General features: G+C 48.8%; 1 protein-coding gene across 4 annotated transcripts in view; it reads right to left on the minus strand.

The window, feature by feature from the left end:
• Positions 1-24,049, minus strand: part of ST3GAL3 (ST3 beta-galactoside alpha-2,3-sialyltransferase 3) — a 345,449-nt gene that overhangs the window by 235,704 nt on the left and 85,696 nt on the right. For 2 of the 4 annotated variants that reach the window (XM_040360919.1, XM_040360918.1), the window contains one exon: positions 5,094-5,216. The exons of the other annotated variants lie outside the window; for them this stretch is intronic. In XM_040360919.1, coding sequence (XP_040216853.1) covers positions 5,094-5,216 — 123 coding nt within the window. The remainder of the gene's footprint in view (positions 1-5,093; positions 5,217-24,049) is intronic. 4 annotated transcript variants of the gene reach the window in all.

The following is a 24,049-nucleotide window of genomic DNA, read 5'->3' on the forward strand; positions in this document are numbered from 1 at the left end:
AGTGCCCATCTGCAGCCTCACTGTGCCCATTTACAGCCTCATTTACCTTTGATTAAGTTCTCCCACTGTGTCATGCACTCTTAACTGTTCGGTGGCCGTCCACTGTAACAAAGCCCCGTCTCCTCCTCATCCGTCATAGACAGAACACTGATTCAATTTCCCACTACCCCCCCCCCCACTACCTTCCTAATTCAAATTAGGAAGGTAGTGGGCGTGTTGTACTAAAATGAGTCGTGACCCCATGAAAATGCATGGCCGCGCCTCACTGCACGCATTTGCAACCTCACTGTGCCCACCTGTATCATCAGTGCCCTTCTGCAGCCTCACTGTGCCCACCTGTATCATCAGTGCCCATCTGCAGCCTCACTGTGCCCATTTGCAGCCTCACTGTGTCCACCTGTATCATCAGTGCCCTTCTGTAGCCTCACTGTGCCCACCTGTATCAGTGCCCATCTGCAGCCTCACTGTGACCATTTGCAGCCTCACTGTGTCCACCTGTATCATCAGTGCCCATCTGCAGCCTCACTGTGCCCACCTGTATCATCAGTGCTCATCTGCAGCATCACTGTGCCCATTTGCAGCCTCATTTACCTTTGATTACGGTCTCCCACTGTGTCATGCAGTCTTAACTGTTCGGTGGCCGTCCACTGTAACAAAGCCCCGCCTCCTCCTCATCCGTCATAGACAGAACACCGATTCAATTTCCCAGCATTGTATCAGTGTTCAGTGTTCCATCTATCATGGACAAGGAGGAGGCGGGGCTTTGTTACAGTGAACGGCCGCCAAGCAGTTAAGTCTGCATGACACAGCGGGAGACCGTCACTCGAGCATAACAAATTTGCTGAAAAAGTCGGTTTATACTCGAGTATATACGGTATATTAAACTTGACACAAAGATACCTTTCCAACATAATAAGAGCCGATTTACACAGGGGCGACTCAGCCGCCTGACAAGTCGCATCCCGTTCTGTTCAATGGAACCGTTCTATTAGGAGCGACTCAAGTCGCTCAAACTTAGAAAAAGATTCTTGTACGACTTTGGGGGCGACTTGCATTGACTTCAATATAGAAGTCATTTTGCAAGTCGCCTCTGAAGTCATCTTGAGATCGCCTTGCCGAGTCGCCCCCCAAAGTCGCGACGCCCCTGGGGTAGATTCAGGTACCTTCAATTTCAAATCTGCGTCGGCGTTTCGTTACGCCGATTCACAAAGGCAGTTACGCTGAAAAAATAGGCTTCCTCCACTGACGTAACTTGATTGCGGCGGCGTAGAACTGTGTGCAATATCACTTTGGCCGGTGTTCGTTTTTTACGTCGTTTGCGTTAAGGCTTTTTCGGCGTAAGGCTGCTCCTGCTATTAGGAGGCGCAGCCAATGTTAAGTATGGACGTCGTAAAAAACGTCAATCACGTCAGGTCATCATACATTTACATAAAACACGCCCCCCCTTCCACATTTGAATTACGCGCGCTAACGCCGGCCCCATTTACGATACGCCGCCGCAACTTACAGAGCAAGTGCTTTGTGAATACAGCACTTTCTCCTGTATGTTACAGCGGCGTAGCGTAAATACGATACGCTGCGCCGCCGTATCATTGCGCGCCCGTACCTGACTCCACCCCCCTGTGTGAACCGGCTCTAAGGGTCGAAGCTTCCCCGGCTTGAAGACTAACCCCCGGGGTTTAAAGAAACACACCGAAGAAGGTCTTCTGGCCAACAAATGTCAAAGCAGGCAGGATGCGGCATGTCTCCCTTTCAGGCAGCACTTTACTTATAACCAAACATTTAAAATAACTGACAGGTCCACTTGACAAAAAACAGACTTCTCCATTATTTGCACTGTAGTAAAATATGAAGAAAAAAAAACAGACAGACAAAAAGTGACAAAAGAAACTAAACAATGTCCTATAAATCTTTGTCAGTTTAGACTCTGCACCACCAAGAGAACATTTCTCACACCATGCAAAAGACTTCATCAGCCCAAAGTTATCTGTTGATATGTACAATGTGTTTCGGTCCGAATCTAAATACACATTTTTGATTATTTGGAGATTCGGATGTATCCTAATCTCCGAATGACAATAGTAAAGAATTTTGTGGAAACTCCTTAAGTTTCGTTTCGTGTATTTGTTGTCAAAAAAAAAAAATACCACATTTCTGAACAATTCATCCAAAATGATCGACCGATCCGAATTCTGTGTGAAGAATACCTGGCTGTTAAGGAGCGGGGCAGGAAGCCGGCCGCTGCATCCTTAACAGCTAATGATTCATCAGCTGTCAGCGGGTTTCCCTGCTGGCAGCTGAAATGTAAACAAAAGAATGCAGACAATAAAAATTATGTGTGCACCTATTTGAGGGGAACTCCACGCCCAAATTTTTCCAAAAAATGGCATGGGAACCCTCCAAAATCCAGGCCCAGACCCTCACCTGAGCATATACAGCCTGGCAGGCCAGGGAAGGGGGAGGACGAGGAATGCCCCCCCATCCTAAACCATACCAGGCCACATGCCCTCAACATGGGGGAGGTGCTTTTTTTCACACAGAATAGGGATCGGTCGATAATTTTTCAGCCGATATGAATTCGAATCATTCTGAAATTTTTTATTTAGTTACTGTAACGGTCACCACCGTTTACGATATTCCCATTCCATCGCCCTACGACAGCTTATCTGACACTTCAACCATCCAACAGACACGATCCATTCCCCCAGAATTAAGACGAGACAAGCTCTGTTCTTTCTGAGTCAAATGTATGAACACTTTTAATGGTATCTTAGCTTGCTTATATACAGAACAGGCATGTTTACAGTAATCACAGGGACAAAGGAATTCTCCACCCACACATCACACACTGGGGCTTCAATGCACCTTCTCTTAGACAATGACCTTCAGAGGAGCCAATTATCCCCCAGACATTCCGTCTCCGACAATAAGTGATTCACCTGCATAATACACATTCCTTTACTAAACATAATTGACATGCTAATTCCCTACCCCTGAAAGGAGACATGTGACCTTTAGACTGCTAACTCACAACACATCTCTATCATCAATAGCATCTTCACACAATGAAAGGTCTTAGGAGAAGACGTACTTAGTTAGCATCTCAACAGCCTAGGTTAAGCATTGAAGTAGACACTCTTATTGACCGGTTGTGGGTCAGCATGAAATCAAATCGTAATATTCCCAGATCTCCTGCAATACATGAATTATCAGTAATGTCTCATCTCATGTAATTTATAATTAATATTTCTCAGTCCCCCTATGCCCAAAAGGGGCACAGGGTGACCCTAGACCCAAGAGTTATTAGTGACACTGGCACAGGAGTACCCCTCACCCTTCAAAAGTCTCTGGGTGTCACGGGTCATTATGTTACAGTTACAAAATGAATAAACAAAAGGAAACAAAATGAACATAAATGAATTCCGAAACATAATGAATCTATCTGAAAATAAACTAAACTACATTTTCCGTTCTGCACATGTCTAGTTATCTATTCTGTGAACTGACTGTTTTCTCCCTGCAACTAAGAAGTCTGCACTATTCAGCTTTAGAGTGTAGGAAATACAACGTACAGTTCTGGCCCTCAAAATGTGCGTAATAATGTATAATAACCTCCCATGGCACTTCCGTCTGTATAAACCGTACATCCTTTTATGCTCATATAGACATTTGTTAAAGCAAGCTCCACCGACCAATAGAGTAAGCCCCACCACCCACCAACATGGATGGTGGTGAGGCTTTCAGAGATGGGTGTGGTAGAGAAGACCTCCTTTCAGAGATATGGGTGGCAGAGATTGGGAGGCTCTCTCCATTGCGAAACCTCCAAGGTTGATCTCTGTCTCTCCGTTTCTTGTCTTTCCTGCACCTCTCTCTGGCTGGATCTCTCTCTTTTACGGTCTCACCTGTATGGTTCTCCTCCAACCCATCTTTGGCCTGTGCTCCGTACATGTCCTCTGGTCTGTATCCCCCTTCAGGCTGTTTTTTTCCCCACAACCCACCATGACTCTCTTTCCTCGTCCCAACTTAACCTGTACCATTCTCTCTCCTCCCTTACCGGCCTGACCCCCGGGCCATGCCTCTCCCTCACCACCCCTAGTTCATACCTATCTCTTCCTGTGCTTTCTTTTTTCCTTCCTTCTCTCTGGTCTATGTGTTTCTCCTCCTCTATGGCCTGAGCCATTCTGTTTGCTTCCCTGGCAAGACGCTTTCCCCGACTTGTTCATTCCCCGACTTAGTTGGGGTAGGCGGTACACTTTCGTGGGGGTGGGTCAGCCACACAGTGTGACCTTTGACCTCTGGGAACCCGCCTTCTGACCTTTGGGGGAGGTCCCTGTTCCAAGTCCTGAGTCCTAGCCATATTCTTCAATGGGAAACCCTAACCCCAACCCCTAACCCTAACATGCTCTGGTGTCAGTGGGAGTAAACAATGCCCCATCATTGGTATGAGTGGGAGGAATAATACCCCATTGATGGTGTCAGGTGGAGGAAAAGTGTCCCAAGGGCCGGATAAGGGCAAGCAAAGGGCTGTATCTGGCCCCTGGGCCACAGTTTGCAGATGAATGGAGTAGACCAGGGCTTTCAAACTGGTGGGCCCCCTCCAGGTGTTTCAAAACTACAAGTCCCGTGAGGCATTGCAAGGCTGACAATTACAATCATGACTCACTCAGGTAGAGGCATGATGGGACTTGTAGTTTCGCAACAGCTGGTGGGCCCTGGTGTAGACCATCAAACAGCTAACTGACCACTCTCGGATATTTATTAATACCTTCATTCCTACGTTGGACTACTGCAAGCCAAACCTGTGGTGAGCCTACCCTATCCATCATCGTTCCCCTTATCTACCTCTGTAGTGCCTCAAACTTAGTTGTCGTTTGTCCCTCTTCTCTTGGGTTCTTCAAACAAACTTTAATCGTATTACATGCCCAGCAATGAACCACGGCGTATCTGCAAGTTCATCATACAATAAAGCCAAAGAAGCCGTGTATTAAACATTGGATATGGTTAGTGGCAGCTCACAGCATGTCCTGCTCACATCATTAGTCAAACAGCAGAAAAGCTTCAATGAACAATGTGGTAAAACCTCATCCACCTACTTATAAGCGATGCCGCTGGAGCGCCCCCCGGCTTCTGGGATTCTTTCTGGGTTCTGTCCGCCACAATGTGCGATGGGGCCACTGAGGGGGGGGTCGAGATGCCAGTTTTTCTCTCTCTCCGTCCTGTTCAACAAGGAAATCTTTCCCTCAGTAATTCAGTAACCAGGCTGAGAGGCAGCGTAAGAAAGCAAGCGGAGGAAGAGTGCCGGCGTAGCTTGAGAGAGAGAGAAAGAGAGGTGCGTAGCGGGTCCTTGGCCTACGCTACGTACAAATACTGTCCTTTATGTCACATGCCACAACTTTCACAACAACTCTCATACTAACTGTTCTGTTCTTTAAAGCAACCTGTGATATATATATCCTGTTACATTGTAGCAATAAGTATTGTGAGGCTTAGGCCTCGTACACACGACCGAACATGTCCGCTGAAACTGGCCTGGCGGACCAGTTTCAGCGGACAGGTTCGGTCGTGTGTACGGCCGACCGGACAATTTTCTGGCGGATCGGACAGGTTTCCAGCGGACAAATGTTTCTTAGCATGCTAAGAAACATGTCCGCTGGAAGCCGGTCCGTCGGACATGTTCGGTCGTCTGTATGACTCACCGGCCGAAAGCCCTCGCATGCGTCAAAGTGATTCGACGCATGCGTGAAAGCATTGACCTTCCAGGGTCGCGCACGTCGCCGTGTCATGGTCGCGGCCACGACACCGCGTATCCTGTCCGCGGGAAATTTGGTCTGATGGTGTGTACAGCCATCAGACCAAATGATCCCAGCGGACATGTCCGATGAAAACGGTCCGCGGACCGTTTTCATCGGACAGATCCGGTCGTGTGTACGAGGCCTTAAGAGGAGGTGAAACAAATGTTCTTTAAAGTGGAGTTCCACCCAAAAATGGAACTTCCACTTTTTAGAACCCCCTCCGATGTCACATTTGGCACCTTTCAGGGGGGAGGCGGGAGAAGATACCTGTGTAATACAGGTATTTGCTCCCACTTCCGGGCATAGATCACCGCGGTGATCAAGGTGACCTACGCCACTTCCGGCGCCTACTCTGTCCTCCCCCGCTTCCTTCTGGGAGACACACAGGTTCCAGAAGACAGCAGGGACCAGTGAGGACGTGCAGCGCGAACTCGCACATGCGCAGTAGGGAACCAGGAGCCGAGGGACAGATCGGCTTCGGCTGCCAACATCGCGGGCGCCCTGGACAGGTAAGTGTCCAAAAATTAAAGGGGTTGTAAAGGTAAATGTTTTTTCACCTTAATGCATCCTATGCATTAAGGTGAAAAAACATCCGATGGTAACGCCCCCCCCAAGCCCGCTTACTTACCTGACCCTTCGTAAGTTCCGGGCGCGTCCATGGGATCTTCTTCGGTTCCCAGCCTGGCCGTTGATTGGCTAGGCTGGGCGGATTGATAGCAGCGCAGCCATTGGCTGGCGCTGCTGTCAATCACAGCGGATGACGCGGCGCGCCAGGGGGTGGGGCCGAGTGATACAGTCGGCGGCTATGCCCGCCGCTGTATCACGGGAGCGCGCTCGCAAAAGCTTTCCACCATGCGAGCTCGCTCGCATTAAGGTAGAAAGCTTTTGCGAGGAGGAGCTGAGACAGCCGCCGAGGGACCCCAGTAGACAGGATTAGGGGACACTCTGTGCAAAACGAGCTTCACAGTGGATGTAAGTATAACATGTTTGTTATTTAAAAAAAAAAAAATCCCCCTATTGTGTAAACGCTATAAATTTTGCGCAAAACAACGGATAAACGCTTATTGCGTTTTTTTTATACCAAAAATAGGTAGAAGAATACGTATCGGCCTAAACTGAGGGAAAAAAATGTTATATATGTTTTTGGGGGGTATTTATTATAGCAAAAATTAAAAAATATTGAATTTTTTTCAAAACTGTCGCTCTATTTTTCTTTATAGCACAAAAAATTAAAACCGCAGAGGTGATCAAATACCACCAAAAGAAAGCTTTATTTGTGGGGAAAAAAGGACGCCAATTTTGTTTGGGAGCCACGTCGCCCGACCGCGCAATTGTCTGTTAAAGCGACGCAGTGCCGAATCGCAAAACCTGGCTTGGGCATTTAGCTGCCTAAAGGTCCGGGGTTAAAGTCTTCAAAGCTTCACTCAGTGGGCGCTTGTGTTCCCTTCCTGTGATTTCGACCACAAATGCCGCTGAAAGTTCGATCACTCAAGCAAATAGCCCCCTCTCTGCCAGCTCTCGACGCATCTCAGTGAAGCCCGAGAGACATAAATACCAATTTCTTTCCTAAATGTTTTTTTTTTTTTTTCTTTTAGCTAAATCAAATTGTTCCTTTGCGACTTGTTTTTGCCAAAATGTCAATGTAAAACATGCAAAGTAATTAAATCTCCTGTCATCAGGACGTGAATTGTGTTCGGCTGCCTGAAAACTGAGGGGCGTTCAACATAATGGTGAATGATATTCCATGCAAAAGTTGCTCCAGTTATGACTACCACTGCCAAAGACATAAGTTCTGAAGAATACACACGCGTCTCTGTGCGAGATAATTTCGAACTGCTGCTTTCACTTACAGGAAATGACTAGTGGTAGTAAATCAAATTCGACTGGACCTATCCAAGAGACTTATCCGGGGCATCCAATGGGAGGGAATTCCCCGGCATTTAAGAGGGACTTGTACTGTCTAATCCAGGGGTGGCCAAACAGTGGCCCGTGGAGCCCTCTGGTGTAGGGTGACCACGTGTCCCAGGTTGCCCGGGACTAGGGGTGCAACGGATCAAAAAACTCACGGTTCGGATCGTTCCTCGGATCAGGAGTCACGGATCGGATCATTTTTTCGGATCGGCAAATAAAAAATTCTCCCCCACTGTAATATACACATCTCCCCCCCCCCACTGTAATATACACACCCCCCCCTACTGTAATATACACATCCCCCCCCCCCCCCCACTGTAATATACACATCTCCCCCCCACACTGTAATATACACATCTCCCCCCCCCCCCACTGTAATATACACATCTCAACCCCACTATTCACCTCCCCCCCACCAACTATAGTACCCCCTCTGTGCAAACACCCCCCTCCTCTCAGTACAAGAGACCCCCCTCCTCTCGGGGCAAGAGACCCCCCCTCCTCTAGGGGCAAGAGACCCCCCTCCTCTCGGGGCAAGAGACCCCCCCCCCCCTCCTCTAGGGGCAAGAGACCCCCCCTCCTCTAGGGGCAAGAGACCCCCCTCGGGCAGTACAGACACTCCCAGCGTGTGCTTCTTCCCCACAAGTGCGGGCTCCTCCTCTGTGATTGTAAACAGAGGAGGGCCGCCGCCGGGTGTACCAAGATGGCCGCGGCTCCGGAGCTAGGCCAAAGCCGCGCCTTTCCTAATGTTATTCCTGCGGCTCCGGAGCTAGGCCGAAGCCGCGGCCTTTCCTAGCGTTATGGCCGCGGCTCCGGAGCTAGGCCGAAGCCGCGGCCTTTCCTAGCGTTATGGCCACGGCTCCGGAGGTAGGCCGAAGCCGCGGCCATAACGTTAGGAAAGACCGCGGCTTCGGCCTAGCTCCGGAGCCGCGGACATAACATTAGGAAAGGCCACGGCTTCGGCCTAGCTCCGGAGCCCCGGCAATCCGCGGATCACAGTGTGTCCCGATCCGAAGGGGGCGACCCGTTCGGATCACAGATCAACTGTGATCCGTTGCACCCCTACCCAGGACAGTCCCGCATTCTTCAGGTCTGTCCCGGGCACCTTCACTCTGGGACAATACAGTGTCCCGGAATGAAACTGACACAGGTCCCAGCATGAACCCCCTCAGAGCTTAAGATGTGACACCCCCTCAAACTAGTAAAGAACTACAGGTCCCAGCATAGATCTGTAGAGTCCGTTGTCAACCGATCCGATCCGCCAGACAGATGGAAAATGGGGTTTTCCTCCGTCACACTTTGGCGGGTTGGATGTCAGCGGGCATGTCACCGCTGACATTCGTGGCTCCATAGAGGAGCACGGAGCGCCCGTTCAGGTCCGCCTAAATAACTGGCAGGCGGACCTGAACGCTCCGCCTGTGTGAAAGGGCCCTTGCTCGCGATCCGTGGTTTCACTGTACATTGAATGTGAAGAAATATACAGTGTGTGACACTAGGTCTGCTGTAATGGCGCTAGCTTAGCTCTCAGCGTGGGGATTCAGAGAGAGATACGACGGTGTATCTCCTGATACGCCGTTGTATCTCTGACTTAGGCCGGTCGTATCTATGTGCCTGATTCACAGAATCAGTTACGCATAGATATGCCTAAGATCCGACAGGTGTAACTGTGTTACACCGTCGGATCTTAACTGCAATTTAAAAATGGCCGCGGGGGGCGTTCTCGCTGATTTACGCTGAATAATATGTAAATCAGCGAGATACGCCAATCCACGAACGTACGCGGGCCCGACGCAGTGTTGTTACAACGTTTACGTAGCGGATTTCCCGGCTGTGAAGCATGTAATTCTCCCTGCTTGTTTTAGAGATATTGTGTGTGTTAGAGGTAAAAAGGGTTCATGTGTTACAGGCTGATTGATATGTTAATGACCCTTCCTCAGCCAGCTCCCTAGTTCAAATGGTAATTGATTTATTGTGTGTGGGAAGGAGACCGGCCTTACTGTTTACAATGATTAGATAAGTGGCTCATGTTAATTATTCTGATTGCTTCATTGTGGTCAGGCTGTTACACCTAGTAATTAACTCCGCTGATGTCCTTATCTAAAGAAAATGTGTTTTCAGGTCGGCTCCGAATTATCTGGCTATATTCTGTATGAGAACTCCAGAGTGGGTGAAAAGGGGGTGGAGCTCCCATTGTTCCTTGATTAAGGATTTAGCTTGTAAAACTGTATTTATAACCAGCAGCAAGCTGCCAATAAATCATTCTTGGTTCCAGCATCCAGTCTTGACTCATGTGTGGGGGATCCTGTGATGTTCTTGTATGGAGAGGAGGGAATGCTTGACGGGGATATCATACCGATACCGTCACAAATTGGTTGGTAGCAGCGGGATTTTCCCTTCTACTCCCCTTCACACCCGGATTCCAAGCCGACACTGGAAGAACTACTGGAAGTTCGTGGAAGGATTGCTAGCAACAAAACCAAGCGGGTCATCATAGCAGAATCAATGGAGCTAGACCAGGAGGACGGGATTGCAGCAACGCCAGCAGTACAAGAGATGGAGACACCAGTGATTCAGGAGGAGGAATCGCCAGCCAACAAGCTAATGAGAGAGAAGCTAGCGTGGTTCGGCCCGAACCCAACGCCGGATGTGGTGCTGAAAGTGATGGACCTGTTAGTAAACGCAGAGCTACAGAAGGCTAAAGAAATAAGAGACGCAGAGCTACAGGAGGCTAAAGAAATAAGAGACGCGGAGCTACAGAAGGATAAACAAATAAGGGACGCAGAACTACAGAAGGATAAACAAATAAGGGACGCAGAGCTACAGTTAAAACTGGCAGCAGTCCAACAAGCAGCCGCACCTTCTACGAACAGTGAGTACAGCACAGCAGACGCAAGGAAGATTCCGTTTAGCGCTTTTAAAGCTTTTGATGAAAAGGACTGTGAGATTGATAACTACCTGGCGGATTTTGAGCGACAATGTAACCTGCACCGAATAGCTAGAGGAGAGTGGGTTTCAATATTGTCAGGCAAACTGTCAGGCAAAGCTTCTGATGCTTTCCGGACCGTGCCAGATCAGGATATCCATAGCTACGCCAGGGTTAAAGAAGCGCTCCTGGCTCGTTATGCAGTAACCCCAGAGTCCCACCGACAGAAGTTCAGGGACTCACGCAAAACCACGAAAGACTCTTACGCAGAATGGGCATGCCAGCTGTCCCTGTCGGCCTCTAACTGGGTTAACAGCAGCCAGGCCACCACCGCAGAGGACATTTTGCAACTAATGCTCCTGGAGCAATTTTACAATCACATCCAGACGGACGTCAAGGATTGGGTGAGAGATCGCAGGCCCATGACTCTACCAGAGGCCGCGAAGTTGGCAGATGAATATGCGGATACTCGCAAGACAAACCAGGTCACACCACGGGTACAACCCCCACAACCAACGGCGCCCTCACACCCACCAGCCGCTAGATACCAACCGCCTAACAGACCGATGACATATAGCCCTCGCTACCCACGCCAGGAGGACAACGAACAACGCTGCTTCCGGTGCAAACAGTTGGGTCACTTCAAGCAGAATTGCCCCATGAATGACAACACCAGGTCAAATTGGTCTCAACCTGGGTACCGCCCACCAGCAGCAGCCCATTGTGTAGACTCAGCTTGGGATCCCCAGGAGCTGTGTCAGGAAGAACCATTGGGCACCCCTTACGAAGCCCTCATGGTACAATCTGTTATTACGGACAACAGGGAACACCATTGTCAGCTGGTCATGGGCGACAGCCATGAGCCGGAGGGGCCTTGGAGGGAGCTGGGCAGAAAGAGGCACCGCCAGCTACCCTCCAAGAAGAAGAGGTCCTGGAAGTCATATAACCAGCGGACCTGGGAGGAGAAGAAGCGACTGGAGGAGAGGGAGTCGCAGCGGGCGTCCCAGATGCGGGCCGAGATGTTCGCCATGGGCCCACCGGTGGCCCCTTACACCACCACCCAGTTCCTGATGATGAAGGACCACGTGGAGAGCCTGCAGGACATGAGCAAACAGGAGCTGATCCGTGAGTACATAGAGCTGGGGGAGTGCATAAGCCGCATGGAGGAGGAGAACAACCACCTGAGGTCACAGCAGGCTGTCCCCCCCAGGCTCCATGAACTGGAGATGGAGCTGGAGAAGCTCCAAGAGGAGAACCGGCGGCTGCGGAGGGAGCAGGGGGTGGCTGACCTTATGGGGCTCTGAGTCCCCTTCCCCCCCCCCCCCCCGGACTCTGAGCACCAGTGCTACAGCATTTCAACAAATATAACTTTTTCTTTTTATGAATCTCCTGTGATTGTCACTTCAGAGCCATAACCTGCCCCCTCCCATAGCGGGACACCTAGACGTCGGCGCACAGACCCATTCGCTGTCTTCACACTGACTTCTGGTGACTCTGCAGATCGCACAAAGACTTGGGGACTGACCGGCGTGGGATCTGACGACCCGGTGGCATACCTGAGTCTGAAGCAGTTGCCAAGGGAGGTCAGTCACGCCAAACGGAGTTAACCTCGGACTAAAAGCTCTGAACCCGTCAACCCTACTGGACCAGGGAAGGTCCAACCGGGTTTGCCGGAGCAGGGAGAACAAGGGGGGCCATTGTGAAGCATGTAATTCTCCCTGCTTGTTTTAGAGATATTGTGTGTGTTAGAGGTAAAAAGGGTTCATGTGTTACAGGCTGATTGATATGTTAATGACCCTTCCTCAGCCAGCTCCCTAGTTCAAATGGTAATTGATTTATTGTGTGTGGGAAGGAGACCGGCCTTACTGTTTACAATGATTAGATAAGTGGCTCATGTTAATTATTCTGATTGCTTCATTGTGGTCAGGCTGTTACACCTAGTAATTAACTCCGCTGATGTCCTTATCTAAAGAAAATGTGTTTTCAGGTCGGCTCCGAATTATCTGGCTATATTCTGTATGAGAACTCCAGAGTGGGTGAAAAGGGGGTGGAGCTCCCATTGTTCCTTGATTAAGGATTTAGCTTGTAAAACTGTATTTATAACCAGCAGCAAGCTGCCAATAAATCAGTCTTGGTTCCAGCATCCAGTCTTGACTCATGTGTGGGGGATCCTGTGATGTTCTTGTATGGAGAGGAGGGAATGCTTGACGGGGATATCATACCGATACCGTCACACCGGCGTATACTTACCCCTGCTTCTATGAGGCGCAGCCAATGTTAAGTATGGCCGTCGTTCCCGCGTCAATTTTTTTTTTTCACGTCGTTTGCGTACGCCGATTCAGAAACCCGCTCGTCGCAAGTTACGCTCACGCCGAAACCACTGACGTCCTAGCGACGTCAGTGGTAGCAATGCACGCCGGGAAATTTCGCGGACGGCGCATGCTAATTTAAATCGGCACGGGGACGCGCCTGATTTAAATAGTACACTCCCCGTAGCCGCGGAATTTGAATTCCGCCGGGGGTTTTACGATCCGCCGCCGCAAGTTTGGAGGTAAGTGGTTTGTGAATTACCCACTAGCCTCTCAAACTTGCGGCAGCGGATCTTAAATCACATAGATCACGCGGATCTAAAGATCCGCTGATCTAAAGATCCGCTGATCTATGTGAATCTAGCCCAGAGTCCGCAATATGTGAAATAAAAACAATCCATAACCTATTACTAACCATAATAATAAGTAGAAGGAATCGCTATGCACTAACCTTTTAAATGTTACTCCCCTGATGCCATTTTTCGCATTGCAGTTTATAATAAATGTCAGTGAAAATATCTTTACTCAATCTTGTTCCTATCGGTCACATATAAACAAGGAATTTTCACTGACATTTATTATAAACGGAATGCAGCAGATGGCATCGGGGAAGTAACATTTAAATGTTTGGTTAGTGCATAGCTTCTTCTTCTACTGCCCAGGCCATTTCCTAGAAAAGGTGAACTTTAAAAGCCCATTAAAGCCCACCCTATTTACCGTCTCACATATGCATTACATGCAGTGGCGGCTGGTGATCAAAATGTTTTGGGGGGCGCAAACAAACTAAAAAAAAAAAAAAAAACAATTGCAGTCTCACTGCCCATCAAACGCAGCCACTGTGCCCATCAATTGTAGCCACTGTGCCCATAAAATGCAGCCACTGTGCCCTCAAATGCAGCCACTGTGCCCATCAAATGCAGCCACTGTGCCCTCAAATGCAGCCACTGTGCCCATCAAATGCAGCCACGGTGCCATCAAATGCAGCCACGGTGCCATCAAATGCAGCCACTGTGCCCATCAAATGCAGCCACTGTGCCCATCAAATGCAGCCACTGTGCCATCAATTGTAGCCACTGTGCCCATCAAATGCAGCCACTGTGCCCATCAAATGCAGCCACGGTGCCATCAAATGCAGCCACGGTGCCATCAAATGCAGCCACTGTGCCCATCAAATGCAGCCACTGTGCCCATCAAATGCAGCCACTGTGCCATCAATTGTAGCCACTGTGCCCATCAAATGCAGCCACTGTGCCATCAAATGCAGCCACTGTGCCATCAATTGTAGCTACTGTGCCCATCAAATGCAGCCACTGTGCCCATCAAATGCAGCCACTGTGCCCATCAAATGCAGCCACTGTGCCATCAATTGTCTCCACTGTGCCCTGCCATCAAATGCAGCCAATGTGCCATCATTTATCGCCACTGTGCCCATCAATTGTCACCACTGTGCCATGCCATCAAACGCAGCCTCTGTGGCATCAATTGTCGCCACTGTGCCATGCCATCAAACGCAGCCTCTGTGCCACCAATTGTCGCCACTGTGCCCATTGTCACCACTGTGCCATCAAACTCAGCCACTGTGCCATCAATTGTCGCCACTGTGCCCTGTAAAATGCTGCCAGATTGCCACCCCGCCCGGCACTTACCTTTCTGGGGTCAGCCATCCTCCTTCCACCGTCCCTCGATGACGCTTCAGCCAATCAGGTTACCGGTAACCAGAACCGGTGAACCTGATTGGCTGAGACGCCTGTCAGTGTTAACTAGGGAACGCACCCCCCATGCGCCCCCTGGTTAACTATTTGGAAGCCGATTATGCCACTGTGCCATCATTTATCGCCACTGTGCCCATCAATTGTCACCACTGTGCCATGCCATCAAACGCAGCCTCTGTGCCATCAATTGTCGCCACTGTGCCCATTGTCACCACTTTGCCATCAAACGCAGCCACTGTGCCATCAATTGTCACCACTGTGCCACTGGCCGCTGTACAGTGGCACATGGCTGAATGTTATTCAGATGGCCGGCGCTCACCAGGGGGCTGGCCATCTGAATAGTGGGCGGCAGCGACAACACATGGATTCATGCAATGTATTGTATTCAGTGGCGGTGCGGGAGCGAGAGGGGGCAGCGCCCCTGCGCCCTCTATGGATGCACCGCCACTGATTACATGGCCTAATTCAAATTTGGATCAGGGGGGCGTGTTTTATGTAAAACTACTGTGACTCGACGTGCGCCGTCCGTGGAATTTCCCAGTGTGCATTGCTCCAAAGTACGCCGCAAGGACGTCATTGATTTCGACGTGAACGTAAATGACGTCCAGCCCCATTCACGGACGACTTACGCAAATGACGTAACTTTTTCAAATTTCGACGTGGGAACGACGGCCATACTTAACATTGGTACGCCGCACTTATGCCTCAAATAGCAGGGGCAACTATACGCCGGGAAAAGCCTAGCGTAAACGTCGTAACTTTACTGCGTCGGACGCGCGTACGTTCGGGATATCGCGTATCTAGCTAATTTGCATACTCGACACGGAATTCGACGGAAGCGCCACCTAGCGGTCAACAAAAAAATGTAGTTAAGATCCGACGGCGCAAGAGACTTACGCCTGTCGGATCTAATGGATATCTATGCGTAACTGATTCTAAGAATCAGGCGCATAGATACGACGGCCTACATGGCGCTGCGCCGTCGTAAATCCTTTTAGAATCTGGGCCTGTGTGTTTAGTATCACTTTATCACTTCACATAAAAAGAAACTCCAAACCCCCAATTACAGCGCCCAGATCTCAAGAACTGACCAATCCGGCTTTGCAGGGATGTTGTGACAACAAAACATTTCCACAGAAAGCAGAATGGATTGGCTGGGGGGAGGGGTTGATACAGAGGGGTAAGTGATGGCGGGCGCATTCTCCTAATACCTTGTTTTTGTGTTTCAGGAATGGAAAGTGTTTATTCGGCGAGCTGAGGAATGATGATGGGCCGATCTGCTGGAGGGCGGTATGTCATTGTGAAGATACTAACAAGCAGCACTTTAAATGCCGACCTGCAGTATACTCAGCTGATAATTTACAGCTTTTTAAACAATGTAGTTGGGATAAATTAGTAATAAATAACAGAATGAGGAAGAATACTTGCCTGCCCCGGGGGGGGGGGGGGGGGGGGGGGGGAAATGGCAGCACCACCGATGGCTGGTCATGTGATCGATGCTACAGCAAAAGCCATGTGGGCTCCGAAAATAGGCTTTAGGCTAAACTAAAATCCTGCAATAAATATTTATTGCATGGTGGGCAGAAAAGAACTGTCAAAAGACCTGTGTAACAAGGTAAAGATGGAAACGAATATAAAAAGATATCCATAGCCTTGCATTAAGGTAAAAAAATATCTGATGATTACCTTTTAACCACTTTCCGCCCATGCTATAGAAAAAAGACAACTACAGCAAAGGCTTCCAGTGCCAGGAGGGCCTCCATAGACATCCACCCATGATCGTGCTGCTTGCACGCCCGCCCGCCCTGTGGCACGCTTTGTGATCGTTGAGTCCTTTGGACTTGGCTGATTACGGATCGTGGCAAAGGGCCAATCATAGCGATCCGTTACCATGTGATCAGCTGTCAGCTAATGACAGCTGATCACGGAAGTATACTGAAGCCAGTTATCTGCTTTTTTTTCTCCTAACGCTAATCACGTGAGGAAATAAGAAGAAAGCCGGGAACATTGCCCACCCGTGCTGCTAATAGTGCTCTCTGCGGATCAATGAGAGGCTGAGCCAGTTGCCGGTCCAGGCATCTGAGTGGATCACGACTATTTGGTTGCGATCTTTATCCAGCCTGGACTGGCTGCTAACCAGTGCCACCTATCAGTGCCCATCAGTATTGTTAATCAGTGCCCAACAGTGCCTACCAGGGCTACCTATCAGTGTTGCCACTTAGTGCCTCAGTGTCACCTAACAGTGCCCACCAGTGCTGCCACTCCGTGCCTCATCATCAGTGTCACCTATCAGTGCTGCCCATCAGTGCCACCTATCAGTGCAGACTCATCAGTGCCGCCTCATCAGTGCAGACTCATCAGTGCACATCAAGTGGAGAGAAATTACCTGTTTTGAAATTTTTACAACAAACTGAAAAATGTTGTTTTTTTCAAAACTGGCAGTCTTTTTTTGTTTCTTTAGCAAAAAAAAAAAAAAAAAAAAAAGTTGTGATTAAATACCACCAAAAGAAAGCTTTATTTGTGTGAAAAAAAAAATTTTTGTTTGGGTACATTGTTGCATGACTGCGCAATTGTCATTGAAAGTGCGAAAATTGGCCTGGGCAGGAAGGGGGTATGAGCGCCCAGTAAGCAAGTGGTTAAACTTCAGGTTTATCTACTCCCGGTTAGAGGATAATTACTAGGGTTGTCCCGATACCACTTTTTTAGGACCGAGTACAAGTACCGATACTTTTTTTCAAGTAGTCGCCGATACCGAATACCGATACTTTTTTTAAATGTGTCCCCAAATGCAGCCATGTCCCCCCCATATGCAGCCATGTCCCCCACATATGCAGCCATGTCCCCCCCATATGCAGCCATGTCCCCCACATATGCAGCCATGTCCCTCTAGCCATGTCCCTCACATATGCAGCCATGTCCCTCTAGCCATGTCCCTCACATATGCAGCCATGTCCCTCTAGCCATGTCCCTCACATATGCAGCAATGTCCCTCTAGCCATGTCCCTCACATATGCAGCCATGTCCCTCTAGCCATGCCCCTCACATATGCAGCAATGTCCCTCTAGCCATGCCCCTCACATATGCAGCCATGTCCCTCTAGCCATGCCCCTCACATATGCAGCCATGTCCCTCTAGTCATGCCCCTCACATATGCAGCCATGTCCCTCTAGCCATGCCCCTCACATATGCAGCCATGTCCCTCTAGTCATGCCCCTCACATATGCAGCCATGTCCCTCTAGCCATGCCCCTCACATATGCAGCAATGTCCCTCTAGCCATGTCACTCACATATGCAGCCATGTCCCTAACATATGCAGCAATGTCCCTCTAGCCATGTCCCTCACATATGCAGCAATGTCCCTCTAGCCATGTCCCTCGATGCGGCGGCGCGATGCGGCGGCAGCGGCGGGGGGGGGAAAGGGGGGGGAAGTATTCTATTTAGGTATCGGGGGTATTTGCGCGAGTACGAGTACTCCCTCAAATACTCGGTATCGGTCCCGATACCGATACTGGTATCGGTATCTGGACAACCCTAATAATTACAGACACTTTTTTTTTATCTTTGATAAATCTGATGAAGAAATCTCTCCATATTATGTGCTGTATAATAATAGAGAAAGAAGTCGTGCCCCCTTAACCCCCGCCACCAGTCATTATTGGTACTGAATAGCAGGAGGAGTTGGCACCAGCCACCAGGGGCCTCAGGAAGCAAAGCACAGACGATATAATAAACACCGAAAATTGGAAATAATTTGAGGTCATTTAATCATCCACATTGGGGGGGGGGGGGGGGATTTACTAAAACTGGTGCACGCAGAATCTGGGGCAGATGTCCATAGTAACCAATCAGCTTCCAACACTTAAGCTTGGACAATAAAACCTGGAAGCCGATTGGTTTCTATGCACAGCTGCACCAGATTCGGAACGTTTTGGTAAATCTCCCCCATTATATGACTTATGTGCTACGTCAGGCTGTGGAAATCCCAGCAGTGATGCCTCTAAGTGCTCTGACAATCTTTCTCGGTGAATCACCTCGCCGGGCAGCGAAAGCTTTTTATTTTTATTATTTTTAAAGAGCCGCATTCCGAGCGTTCATTAGGAGTATTTGTTATACAAAGACGTGCGGAGAACCTTCGCCTCGGGTTGCTTGTTTCTGCCCAGGAGCAATGGGAACACATAGCACATGAAATGAGTCATTTCCTCGCCCCCCTCCCCCCCGGCCCCCTGCTATCTGTCACCTTCACACAGGTAAGCACCAATTAATAAGAATGCCTCGGTCACGTGACCTCGCCGAGACACCAATATCTTCCTCGCACCTTTGGCTCGACTTGTCGTGTTCTGCCTTGTGCCTTATCTTGACAGCTCTGGATGTTGGCATCCTCTATGGATCTATCCGTGTTCCCGGTGATAGAGGAGATCTCCCGGAGGATAATGCAGCACCTCACCTCGGGGGGAATTCCCATTCCAAATACTTCCTTGTAGGAAACATTCCAATTTGTAAGTGAAAAGAAAAAAAAATGTAAAAAAAAAAAAAAATATTAAATAAAAAAAATAAAAAAAGACACATCTTCTGGTACTTAATTTCCTTCAGTTTTTTTCATTAACCCCTTAACCACTTCCATACAGGGCATTTTCACCCCTTTCCTGCCCAGACCAATTTTTAGTTTTCAGCGCTGTCGCACTTTGAATGACAATTGCGCGGTCGTGCGACGTGGCTCCCAAACAAAATTGTCACCCTTTTTTTTCCCACAAATAGAGCTTTCTTTTGGTGGTATTTGATTACCTCTGCGGTTTTTATTTTTTGCGCTATAAACAAAAGAGCAACAATTTTGAAAAAAACCACAATATTTTTTACTTTTTGATTTAATAAATATTATATATTTTTTTAAAAAAAAATGTTTTTTCCTCAGTTTAGACCGATACTTATTCTACATATTTTTGGTTAAAAAAAAAAAACGCAATAAGCGTATTTGATCGGTTTGCGCAAACGTTCTAGCGTCTAAAAAATAGGAAATAGAATTATGGCATTTTTTTTTCTAGTAATGGCGATGATCTGCGATTTTTTTTTTATTGTGACCGTGACATTGCGGCGGACATATCGGACACTTTTGACACATTTTTGGGGCCATTCACATTTACACAGCGATTAGTGCTATAAAACTGCACTGTTTACTGTGTAAATGTGACTGGCAGGGAAGGGGTTAACATTAGGGGGCGCTGAAGGGGTTAAATATGTTCCCTAAACTGTGTTCTAACTGTTAGGGGGACTCACAAGGGGAGGAGACCTATGTGTGTTCCTCTGTTCTGGGAACACACCATTGGTCTCCTCACCGCTGACAGCACATGGATCTGTGTGTTTACACCCCATCATTACACACACAGATCCATGGTCCTGCCGTGATTGCGGGTACAGAGTGAAGAGTTCAGGAGTGCGTTATGTACAGAGTGCAGTGTTCAGGAGTGTGTTGTGTGAAGAGTTCAGGAGTGCACTGCGTACAAAGTCCAGAGTTTAGGAGTGCGCTATGTGCAACGTGCAGCGTTCAGGAGTGCACTACATACAGAGTGAACAGTTCAGGAGTGTACTACGTACAGAGTGAACAGTTCAGGAGTGCACTACGTACAAAGTCAAGAGTTTAGGAGTGCGCTATGTGCAACGTGCAGAGTTCAGGAGTATGCTATGTACAGAGTGCAGATTTCAGGAATGCGCTACGTGCAGAGTTCAGGAGTATGCTACATACAGAGTGCAGAGTTCAGGAGTATGCTATGTACAGAGTGCAGAGTTCAGGAGTGCGCTATGCGCAGAGTTCAGGAGTATTCTACATACAGAGTGCAGAGTATGGTTGCCCTCGAAGGGCTGGCTGTATCTGGGGTGAGCTACATACAGAGTGCAGGAGTTCAGGAGTATGCTATGTACAGAGTGCAGAGTTCGGGAATGCGCTACGTGCAGAGTTCAGGAGTATGCTACATACAGAGTGCAGAGTTCAGGAGTGTGCTATGTACAGAGTGCAGAGTTCAGGAGTGTGCTATGTACAGAGTGCAGAGTTCAGGAGTACGCCAAGTACACAGTGCAGAGTTCAGAAGTATGCCAAGTGCAGAGTTCAGGAGTGTGTTACGTGTGTTAGAGTGCAGGAGTAGGCTACATATAGAGTGCAGAGTTCAGGAGTGCGCTATGCGTGCAGGCACTTACAGGCATTTTTTTGGCACTTGCTGGCATCCCTGGTGGCCATGGGTGGCATCCCTGGTCATCCATCCATTGTGGTTATCCCTGGTTGTCCAGCGTGGATATCCACGAGGGGGGGGGGATAAACAATCAGCACAGACCCCCCCTGTCAGGAGAGCCGCCGATCGGCCCTCCTCTACTCTCTTCTGTCAGACGCCGGCAGTTATCCTGAAAGACGTCATATGACGTCCAGTCCGGATAATGGAACCACCGCCCGGCCGTCATTTTGCTATAGGCCAGGCAGGAAGTGGTTAGACAGTGTGGTTCGGATTCAGAAAGGAGATACGATGACGTATCTCCAGATACGTCGTCGGAACTGAGTTGTGTTGTCGTATCTATGCGACTGATTCATAGAATCAGGCTCATAGATTTTCCTAAGATCCGACCGGCGTAAGTGTCTTACACCGTCGTATCTTAGGCTGCATATTTACGCTGGCCGCTAGGTGGCACTTCCGTATATTTACGTGAGGAATATGCTAATTAGGTAGATACGCCGATTCAGAAACGTACGTCCGCCCGGCGCATTTTTTACGTCGTTTACGTTCGGCTTTTTCCGGCATAAAGTTACCCCTGCTATATGAGGGGTATCTTATGTTAAGTATGGACGTCGTTCCCGCGTCGAGTTTTGAAAATTTTACGTCGTTTGCGCAAGTCCTTCGCGAATAGGGCTGTACGTAAGTTACGTTCACGTCTAAAGCAATGACGATTTGCGGCGTAATTTCGAGCATGCACACTGGGATTCTTTCACGAACGGCGCAGGCGCCGTTCGTAAAAAACTTAAAATACGCGGGGTCACCATTCATTTGAATAAAACACGCTCACATCATCCCCATTTGAATTAGGCGGGCTTACGCCGGACCACATACGTTACGCCGCCGTAACTTAGGGTGCAAGTTCTTTCTGAATAGGGAACTTGCGCCCTATTTTCCGGCGGCGTAATGTATCTGAGATACGTTACGCCCGCCAAAAGATACACCAATGTATCTGACGTGTCCGTGTGTTTAGTATCACTTTAAGGATATTCCGTATCGATGTACCAGGAGAGGTGTGAAGGATCTGCAGCGGCGCACCTGGCTGGAGGCAGAAGGGACGTTACTAATAAATATTGGAGAATGAATGGCTGATCTTGGCCCCGGCTCTTCCTAGTAAATTTCCACATCTGAGGATTATTTTTTCTGGCATAAACCAACTTCCTTGCCGGCATTGTCCCACAAAACGTTATTTATTTTTCCAACACGGGCGATTTCACGCATACACCGGATTTCCAGCGGCAGGAATCAGGGCATTCTTGTGACAGGTGTACAATAATAGCGCCGACCGCGGTCAGCCTGTGCTGCAAATCAGCCTGCAAGTCATGACAGAAGGACGGCAGCTGCCGCTGTGCACAAGAATCCGCACACCTATCGGTGACCTGGGGACGCAGTCCGATACATCATTCATCCGCAAATGCCATTGTGCATTTCACTCGAATTTTTCACCACATTTTTACTATTGTGTGTCATTTAATATTTACGTTTCATATCAATTTTTATGCTGCTGTTATAATCAACAGTGGCAGGTTTTATTTAAAAAATATTTAACATTTTTGGGGATTTATGCACAGGTTGAATTAGCGCACCATTCCTTTGACTGTTATATACCATTAATCGGACCATTTTGGTGGTTAAAGACCGGGCCACTTTTTGAGATTCGGCACTGCGTCGCTTTAACGGACAATTGCACGGTCGTGCGATGTGGCTCCCAAACAAAATTGGCGACCTTTTTTTCCCACAAATAGAGCTTTATTTTGGTGGTATTTGCGGTTCTTATTTTTTGCGCTATAAACAAAAATAGAGCGACAATTTTCGAAAATAATTCAATATTTTTTACTTTTTGCTATAATAAATATCCCCCAAAAATTTAGGCTGATACGTATTCTTCTACATATTTTCGGTAAAAAAATATATATATATATCGCAATAAGCGTTTATTAATTGGTTTGCGCAAAAGTTATAGCATCTACAAAATATGGGACTGTTTCATGGCATTTTTTTTTTACTAGTAATGGCGGCGATCAGCGATTTTTATCGTGACTGCGACATTATGGCGGGCACATCGGACACTTTTGACACCATTGTCATTTTTACAGCGATCAGTGCTATAAAAATGCACTGGTTACTGTAAAAATGACGCTGGTAGTGAAGGGGTTAACCACTAGGTGGCGCTGCAGGGGTTAAAAGTTCCCTAAGCAGTGATTCTTACTGTTAGGGGGCGTGGCTACACGTGACATGTCACTGATGACCGTTCCCGATCACGGGAGAAGGTAGTCTGGCCTGAGGAATCTGGTTTTCTATTACATCATATGGGAGGGAAGGCTCATTGATGGAGGTGGGGGGAGGGAAGGCTCATTGGTGGAGGTGGGGAAGGAAGGCTTATTGACGGAAGTGGGGAGGGAAGGCTCATTGATGGAGGTGGGGAGGGAAGGCTCATTGATAGAGGTGGGGAGGGAAGGCTCATTGATAGAGGTGGGGAGGGAAGGCTCATTGATGGAGGTGGGGAGTGAAGGCTCATTGATAGAGGTGGGGAGGGAAGGCTCATTGATGGAGGTGGGGAGGGAAGGCTCATTGACGGAGGTGGGGAGGGAAGGCTCATTGATGGAGGTGGGGAGGGAAGGCTCATTGATGGAGGTGGGGAGGGAAGGCTCATTGATAGAGGTGGGGAGGGAAGGCTCATTGATGGAGGTGGGGAGTGAAGGCTCATTGATAGAGGTGGGGAGGGAAGGCTCATTGATGGAGGTGGGGAGGGAAGGCTCATTGACGGAGGTGGGGAGGGAAGGCTCATTGATGGAGGTGGGGAGGGAAGGCTCATTGATGGAGGTGGGGAGGGAAGGCTCATTGATGGAAGTTCGGCGGGAAGGCTCATTGATGGAGGTGGGGAAGGAAGGCTTATTGACGGAAGTGGGGAGGAAAGGCTCATTGATGGAGGTGGGGAGGGAAGGCTCACTGATGGAGGTGGGGAGGGAAGGCTCATTGATGGAGGTGGGGAGGGAAGGCTCATTGATGGAGGTGGGGGAGGGAAGGCTCACTGATGGAGGTGGGGAGGGAAGGCTCATTGATGGAGGTGGGGAGGGAAGGCTCATTGATGGAGGTGGGGAGGGAAGGCTCATTGATGGGGGTTGGGAGGGAAGGCTCATTGATGGAGGT

This window comes from Rana temporaria, chromosome 7 (genome assembly GCF_905171775.1).
Source record: "Rana temporaria chromosome 7, aRanTem1.1, whole genome shotgun sequence".
NCBI lineage: Eukaryota > Metazoa > Chordata > Amphibia > Anura > Ranidae > Rana > Rana temporaria.